Below are 9,152 nucleotides of genomic sequence, written 5' to 3'. Positions count from 1 at the left end.
TATCATTGAGCTTCCTTTGTCTTGAGTTTTGTACTTATGGTCTTACTTGTTTGTAATACTCAGACTCTACTTTCCAAATGCCAACTGGGGGCTCTAGCTCCTAACTCTGGGATCACTGAAATGGGGCAAATGCTGCAGGAAAATGTATGATAGCAAAATAATGAGAGAAGGTCCTCCAGACATTATTTCTATGTGATTTTTTAAAAGCACCACTTAAAAATAATAATGTCAGGAAATGATACTTTCAGAGATTATTTTAAGGTTAATTTCCTCTTACATTAACTATTTAGAACTATACAGTCAATGTATTCAATCATATCTGCTGTTCTCATACTTGGCTGAAGAGGCACTTTAAATAGAAAATTACATTATAAATTTCTAAGAGGTGCAGAGTTATTCAATTCATATTTCAACTTTATTTTTTTTTAAAGATCAAGTGAAGAAAATTTTAAGAGGATGGGGATATATGAGCAGTATGAGGCCATCTAATTATCAAAATATTTATTGTGGAGATCACAAATGTTAAAAAAATGCAAAAAAGAAAATTATTTAATACCACTTATTTCCTAATTTTTAAACTAGTATATAAAAAGAGATTCTTCATGGAATGCTTTAAATTTTTGAATAGTTTATTTCTTGTGTTAAAATCATTTAATCTTCATAACTATTGATAGATTAATTTTATATAGCTTTATTATGTTAATATTTGACATAACTGAGCTGTCTTGGGCCTTTGGTCCATTAAAATACATACATATTTTTATATATAAAATAATAGGAGCCGTGTCTATTTACACATACATATTATATGTGTACACATATATAAATACATGCATATATTTTAAATATATCAAATAAATGTAAATATCCTGAAATATTGAATGGATATTGAAATATTGCTCTTTCAGAAAAGTGTGGATTTCCCAGATCATGCTATGCTTGTGCTGACTGTTATCAGTTCATTCAGGAAAACCTTGATAGGCAACAATGAGTTACATCTGGGGTACTACAGGAGGGCAAGCCTATATTTAATACATCCATCGCAGTCAGGATCTGATACTCACCCCTCAAACAGAGCTTTCCTTACACGTGGCTCTTATTTCCCATAGGATTATTGGTAAAAGTTGATGACTTAATCTGTGTGAGTCTGTGTGATTGCTCTGCCTATTCTTCAAGAGGCCTGAGAAGGCCAAACATCTGTGTCATGGAGGTTCACCTAGCAGGTTACCCACACCTTCTTCCTTCTGATGAAACTCGATCCTCAAGTGTATTACCACACTTTGGGAGTTTATGGAAAGAAAACTACCACTAATTGTCTCCTAAATGGCAGGGTTTATTTGAATACTCACATACAACTGAACAAGGCAAACTATTTACACAAAACATTAAGTACAAAAAATATAATACAATTTATCTGTACATAGTAAGATTCTTTTAGTTTCCACAAAATGTTGGCAGAGAGGTGATGCTCGGGGTGGGGAGGGAGGTCTCAGAAGGGAGTAGTGCTGTGCTCTTGGCAAAAGGCAGGACCATTTTATAACTTCAATGTTAGAAGCAATGAAGAAGGTGGAGATGCTGATATTGGAATGTGCCTAGGGCAGATACAAGGTGACATTTACCATAATAATGATTCATCTTATTAATGTTTGGTTAGATGGGTGTGAGTTTGGTTTGGTTGATTGGTTGGGAAGTGTCCCTGCTCTCCCCTTTTTGGAAGTTCCATAATTGGTTCCATGAAAGACAGAATTATCCCTGCCTGGGTTGACATAATTAGGGTCTTAAAATGATTTCTGAAAACAAGCTATCTGCCAGGTGTCATTAAGCACAATTTGAGGCAAGGGCCTGACCAGCTCCCAGGAAGAATATCAATGCAGTGGGTTAATGAGTGAAACAGAAAAATGAAAGCTGTAGAAAAGACCAGTGCACATGGCTAGTAAGATTTCAGCCAAACATAAGGGCCTAATAGTGTGGGTTGCCCATTGTACCAGGAAGAGAACACTCAGCAGCCAGCAGCAACTCCACACAGAGCCAAGTGTCTCTTCTCTAAGGAAACTGATGGGGAAAGGCAGAGCTCCTTTCTCTTGAAATGGCTCTGTGTGACTAATAAATAGCGCCTTTGAAGTTTTAATCTTAACATCAGGAACAGTCCGCAAGTTTACCAAGGGCTGAAGTTGGCCTAGAAGAAATTTCAATGAATGAGCAATCCCAAACAATTTTATTTTGTATCACAAAACAGGCAAGGAGGCATAGCAGGTGTAAAGTCAAGTGGTCACAGGTTCTGCAGAATCTTACACTGGAAGAAGCTGGTGCATCTTATTGGCAGATGAGGTGAATATCATGGTGATTCAGTGGTTGGAAGCTCCCACTGTGCATGCTTTGGAAGCAGATCTATAAGCTGATTCGAGTCCACAGTCACAGTGTAAGAGATCAGTGGTCAACTTCAGCATAGAAGACACTGCTAATGTTTTAAACCCAAGCGAAAAATAGTAATTTTGTGAACTTTTGAGCAGTTCTGATATTGGATTTGCAGAATATGATAAAACAATCCAAATGATGTTCCAGTTGGTTCTCATTTCACAACCTGTGTGGCTGTAAGTAGCCTGTATCTGTTTTCGGTATATCTATGTATGTGCATGAAGAGCAACAGAAACACCCACTGACTTCTACAGAAACAGAGCTGACTCTCCTACCCCAGGAAAGGCTCTACTCCATTCCCATGAAGATGTAAAAGTTAAAGCAACATCAGTTTCTTGCAGGCTGAAACAGGGTCACTTCATCTGGACACAACGCACTCTTTATCCTGTTCTGAGAGCAAAACCACACTCGAACATGACACATTTCTCTCATTTTCTGTTCCTGAGTTCAAAGAGACACACGGAGTAGATTTCCTCAAAGTGTATACAACCACCGAGTGGCTTCTAATTGGGACAATCAATAACCAGGAAAAGTGACAGCACATAGCTTATACAAGGCACTAGCAACTTTGTACAGGGAAGTCAGTACTACATCTTCCACAGATAACAGGCGTCCTTTATTGTCTGGATGGAAGAGCAGTTGTGTTTATCAGAGCCTAGGCTTTTCGTTTTGCTTGCATTTGTCTAACATTGGAACCAGTCGGTATTCAATTCCCAAGAAGCAGAGAAAGATGACGATTATGGCTAATTGACTGGTTTTAGGTCCTTGCTGGATTATGAAGGGGTGGAGATTTTCCTGCCTGATTTGCATTTTAGTGATTCCCCATCACTGCTTTTTCTTGATCAGTTTAGTTCCAGGTACAGTGTCTTCCCAGGAAAGCACTTCTACCTGGGAACAGAGTTGGTATAGGCTCTGGTCATGGACAACAGGCGTAAAGGGCAGGACATCATCTTTCAAAGAGATCATGTACTAGGGCTGGGACTTCATTATGAACTATACTATTTGTAGGAGGCTCTGAATTTGGTATCCAGGAGACTGCACAGTCTTTGCAGCCTGAACTATTTTAAGAGACAGGTTTCCAAGTTGCTTCTGCAATTTGTATCAAATCTCTGATAATGCAACATTATGATATGAAACCCACAGAGAAGAGTAACGTTCACAACTTCTGTCAATAGTTCAATGTTGTATATTATCCACAGGGTTTTTGTTCCCTGAAGGGTACAGTAGCAAACTGGAAAACAACACATTTTCTTTGTACCATGAGATAATCCAGAGAGACTACCTCAAGGCCATAGATTAGTATTTATAGAGCTTGGAAAATCTCTTTACATCATTTTAATTAATGATAACAACTGGGAAGGTAAGCTGCAGAGATAAACAATCTCTGGGCTCTGGACAGTAACTTCTTACATAGCATTCCCTGTGGTACATCTCTTAGATAAAAAGAAGCATTTTTTCATAATGCTCTTTAGTAATGGATAGTAGATATTATCACAAACCCATGGGTAATAATAGGCTTTGGAATATTGGCAATGGTGTATTAACATAAGTCTCTAGATGCCCCATGAAGTAGTAAAGGTGTAAGAATGATTGGACAAACTGGGTATGACCAGTTCCATCTTTAGACTCTAGAAAAACACCAGAGAATTTCAAAGGAGTCTAAGTTTACTGTTTTGACATCTCCATGGAAAATGATATTTTTGAGCCTGTAGACTTGAAAATAACCTGCCAACAGTTGATCTAATACGGTATCACCCATTGGTACATGGCATCTGCTATTTCTAGTTGGGGCTCCCAAATTGTCTTTTGATACAGTAGCACTAGTGTACTCCAAAGTGCGAGTTAAAATATGAACAGCCCACCAAAAAGTCTAGGAAACTTAAAAGTTAAAAAAGTTGATGACCCTGGGGAATAATTGATGAGGAATTTGGCTTGATCTGTTGGGGAAATATTTGTGGTTTATTCGAAAAGGAAAAAAGAATTCAGAAAAGAAACATGTGGTTACATGCACAGTAGGCTGTGTTTAGGCAAACTGATAGTTCAAGTCAGATATCTTTAGGATGACATCTCTTGAGCTATTCAACCACATAATAGCATAGTACATAGATGGATTCCTCTTGATGAGAAATTGCCTACAGTATTGAAGGCAAGACCTGTCCTTCCTAATGATAGAGACATCTCCATAGCAGATGCCCTTACAAACATTCAGTTTATGACTTCTCTTCAGTTCCTTCAGTGTCTCTATCACTTGATCATGCACTCAAGAAACCCTCTTTTCTTCCATCAACATACATGTTTTTAGGTAGAATTTACTTTAATATGCATTTTCATTCATCCAACAGGACCAAGATGCTTAAGTGTCATGAGTAAGTCTTAAGGGGCAGAGGCATAAAGGTGTTTAGCTTGCATTGGAAAGTTTTGAAGGAAAAGTCTAGGACTATGATGACAGAGAATTTTCTGTGAAGCAGAGCATCTCCCAGTGTCCAAGAATTCCTTAGGATCACCAAGATAGCTTCAGTCAGTATGACAGAGCCCACAGTTCCAAGAAAGTCCCCGGAGTATTTGGAAATACCTCTGGCTATGAAGTGTGAAAATATTTTACTCTTTATTTCTGCAGAATGTCATCACTTAGCAGGATCGATGACAGTCTTATCAGTGAGAGGACCCCAAACAACATCGGGACCAAATTCCAATGAATGTTAGTGTGACTGAAGCCAGTTTCCTAATGAAAACCAGACTTGAACCCTAACTCCAGAAGATAAGTTGATTAATGTCATTTAACAACAGGTTCAGCCAGATACAACTTAAAGTATTAATTCTACTCTGTTTTTCTTTCATCAAAAGGCAAAAGAAGAAAGAGATGAAATAAAGAAGCAATAAAGGAAAGGAAGAAGGGTTGTGGGGAGAAAGTAGGGGAAAAATGAAAATGTCAGGGCAGAATTTAAAACAGGACCCGTAGAGTGCAACCTAACTCAAACATGTGTGTGTGTGTGTGTGTGTGTGTGTGTGTGTGTGTGTGTGTGTTATGCACGTGTGTGTGATGTGTTAATGAGAAGTCTGGAGTGTGGTATAGACTGCACCAGGAGCTGCAGCTGTACACCTGCAGAAAATAAGTCATGCAGCAGGTAGTGAAAACCAGAATGCAGCTCAAGGCACTCCTAAGAAATTGCTCCAATTGTTTGGCTAAATAAGAGCAAAGGACTGGTGGCTGGAGGTGGGGATTTGAAGGGAGAACAAAGCAGACAAGGAGGAGACTTTTAAAAAGCAATACTAATATCAGAAAACTGTCTTTGAAAATGAGAACTCTGGGGTGGGGTTACTATATCAAACTGATGAAGGCCAGATTAGAGGTCATTTAGAAAGCATTTCCTATCAAGTTTAGCCATAAATTCTTGAAATATTTGTACTCTTCTTCCCAGGGGAAAGAAAGTGACCTTTTAAACTAGAAATATTCAAGAAGGGGAGATTCTTTTTAAAACACTAGAATAGTGCTATACCAGGAGGATTTATTCTTTTCTTAAAAGAAAGCAATGAGATGAGTTGAAGCATCCACTAAAATTCCACCCTAGAGACAATGAATAAATCATCTGACACGTTCTGTCTGCTGAGTGTGGATTTTAAAAATGTGTGTGTAATGGAGGCCACATACACTGTAGAAGAAGTGTGTGAAATGCCACACAATGTCCCATCGCAATATTCCCATATGCCATTTCCTCACAATCTGACACATCTCCCAGAGCCCATCTGCTGTTTTAATTTCAATTTTAACACAGAGTTATGTCTGAAAAATGTGTTTATATGAGAATAATTTGTGATTAATCATAAGATTTTTTGGAATGTCTTCTGAGGTTGCTTCTTTATATTCCATGGGGGAAAACATATACTCATAAAAACCCTGTAATCTTCACTCCTCATGCTATACATTTGCATAGAACCTGAAAGTTTATATGCCCTTAACATATATGACTGCCTACTCAGGCCTTTATCATAGTGACCAGTGGCCCAGACAAACCATTTGTCTTCACCTTTAAAATGCATTAGATCGGTACCTCTACACCATGTTTCAGATGCTAACCACTCTTCTTTACTTGTCTGAGGATCTTAAGAGTAGCCTTAGAACAGTCAACCATTGGGATGAGAGAGAGAGGCCACTAAAATCCTGACCTTCTCATCCGTTACTGCTTATGGTACATCTTGACTGCTACTGTCTTGGAGCAGAAGTGGGACTCAGTAAGCTGGAGGACAGGGAGGCAGCAACTTAGTAACAGACACCAGAGCCATTCCCTCCTCTGGTGTTGGGGCAGCAGGGGACAAATGAGGAGACCATGGTACTGGAGTGTTGCTTCAGTGGGATTGCACTGAGCTCCAGAGGGACAGCTTTACACACCTTTAATGCTTTTGATAGGGGCCATTGCTACACATTAGTCACATCAAAGATGCTGAATACAAAACAAAAAACAAAAAACAAAAAAGCCATTAACATCAGTTCATTCAACACAGCATAACACAAAAAAATAAAAAATAAAAAAGTAGCTTTCAATTACATCAGTTAATTCAACACTGCATAATACAAAAAAATTAAAAAGTAGCTTTCAATTACAGTTTGGTATTTCAATATTTTCCATCATAAATCAAGAATTTTCTCCTCATGGAGGGAGGGAGGAAGGGGTGTGGAGTCTATGCAAATGCTCAGACTGGCTCTTCAGCACCCAGGAAGGTGGCCTTCAGGCCCCCATCATGACAAGGAACTTCCTTGGATGACACAGAATCCAAAAGTTAGAGTAAGATTAGTTTCACTGCAAGCTGCAGAATACTGCTGTGTGTCTCATTGGCTGTTCTCTGTTTCATGTGTTCACCAAACAGGGATGACAATCACTGCTCCAGACCAAAGCAGAGGGTTTCAGTAGACCATGACTTGGCAGGTCCAGGGCAGATGGAATCCCTGGGCAGGAATCACTCCAAGTGCAACAAAGCTGTTTCCAAGAACCTATAGAGTCACCCAGGTTGAGGGAGTTGGCAGTAGCCACACCTTCATTCTGTGAATTACTCTGGACCCTGTGTGTGTGGGGAAGACATCTCTCAGATTAAAGTGCCTGGTTATAATTGTTTGTTTGTTTGTTTCCAAGTTAAAACATCCTGACCCTCTGCACTTAAAAGCATGACAACGCTATGCTTCTGAACACACTTTCTAACATGGTTGGCACATTTATGAAATGACACTCATGAAAACAGTAGACCAGTTAGAGTTTGGGATGAGCATAACACAAAATGTCATATCATGGCTCACTTCGCAACACCAAATGTTTTCTACAGACCAGATTTTCACAACACCACATTTAGGTATAAGGGTGTGCGCTTTTTTTGGTAGTGATGGGAAAGTCCTGGTTTGAAATGCACTTGAAATGGATCCACACATCATCTCTGAAGTCTCAGAAATATGGGCAGTCATGGAGTACAGCTTTGAGGAACAGAGAGTTTACAAGGAGCCAGAAGTGTAAGAGCTGCTAGTATTCATCATAATTGTTGAGATCTGTAAAGTAGGCGTTGGAGTAGGTCTTCCCAGTGAGATGTGGGTTGAAGTATTTGTTTCTCTCCTCTAGGATCAAGTTGTTTTTGTTAAATGCCTGTAAAATATGTTTGAAAAGATTGAGAATGCTCAATAAATAGTGTTTCAAATGAATAACATCAGAAGAAGCATTGCTGAGTTGGAGTTCTCTCTGAGGGCTCTCTTAGTTTGGAAAATGCCTTCTCATTTACTGCCTTCTTATCTCATTTGTACCAAGGAAGGCTTGGTTAACAACTGGATGAGGGTGGCTGTCTTCAACAGCATCCGGTTTACGTTAGTACCTGAATCAGGATGGAACTGAGGGAGCAAGGATCAGAAATCCAAAGTCTGACTTTCTAGAAAACCTCGAAGACTCATGCAAATTTATATACACAGCCCAACTTACCATCGATACCCGGATACACTGATGTGCTTCTAGACTTCGAGAGAGAGCTGCACTTAATGTGATAATTTTACTAGTCCTTTGAGGGATTCATAACTGTATTTTAACCATATTCATCTTCCATCCCTTCCTATTCTTCTCCCAGACCCTTTCCTATCTCCCAAACCATCACCTCAATATTCTATTTTTAATTTTTAAAATAAATAATCCAGTGGCTCCAATTTATGCTGTCTATAGACTCCCAAGTGTGAGGCCATCCACTGGAGTATAGACCAGGAGCCACATGCTTAAAGAAATTAGTCTCCTGGTCCAGGTGCCATCATCATTTATCAAAGACCTTATAGGGCTTTTCCAAGAATTGACTCAGATACCTTAGTCTCTTTTTACTCTGTACTTGTTAAAGAGTGTCTGTTCTCACTCTCTGTGACTTAGATTAAAGCCAGAGAGCCAACTTATTCCAGGGATAAGGTAAACAGTGAGAAGTACAAGATAAAGATGAAACAGGATAACAGAGGTGAACTTTAACTAGTCAAACAGAGCCATTGAAGGATTCATTGCGGACTAGGCAGACACCCACACACTTTGGGGTCTTTCCATCATGGCTAATACCATCTCACAATGGGAGACTACACCTGAGGTGAGAACACAGGTCAGTTCAGTTACCTACTGACTGAAATAGAAAGACTACAGAGTCGATGATGTGCTGGCATCAAGCTGCACCGGCTCTGCAGTTCTGTTTCAAAGGCCAGTAGCTCAGGTTTTCCCTCAACGCAAGAACTCACGTCTGAT

General features: G+C 39.3%; 1 protein-coding gene across 3 annotated transcripts in view; it reads right to left on the bottom strand.

Moving 5' to 3' along the window:
- Positions 1 to 1,309: 1,309 nt before the first annotated feature.
- Positions 1,310 to 9,152, bottom strand: part of Sema5a (semaphorin 5A) — a 431,215-nt gene continuing 423,372 nt past the window's right edge. For 2 of the 3 annotated variants that reach the window (XM_063281754.1, XM_063281755.1), the window contains one exon: positions 1,313 to 8,039. In XM_063281754.1, the coding sequence (XP_063137824.1) occupies positions 7,920 to 8,039 (120 nt within the window). In that variant the 3' untranslated portion in view covers positions 1,313 to 7,919. Of the gene's footprint in view, positions 8,040 to 9,152 lie in introns of all 3 variants that reach the window. The other variant, NM_001107659.2, reaches the window with a different exon arrangement.

Source organism: Rattus norvegicus, chromosome 2 (genome assembly GCF_036323735.1).
Source record: "Rattus norvegicus strain BN/NHsdMcwi chromosome 2, GRCr8, whole genome shotgun sequence".
Taxonomy (NCBI): domain Eukaryota; kingdom Metazoa; phylum Chordata; class Mammalia; order Rodentia; family Muridae; genus Rattus; species Rattus norvegicus.
This window is presented reverse-complemented; position numbering and strand designations above follow the sequence as displayed.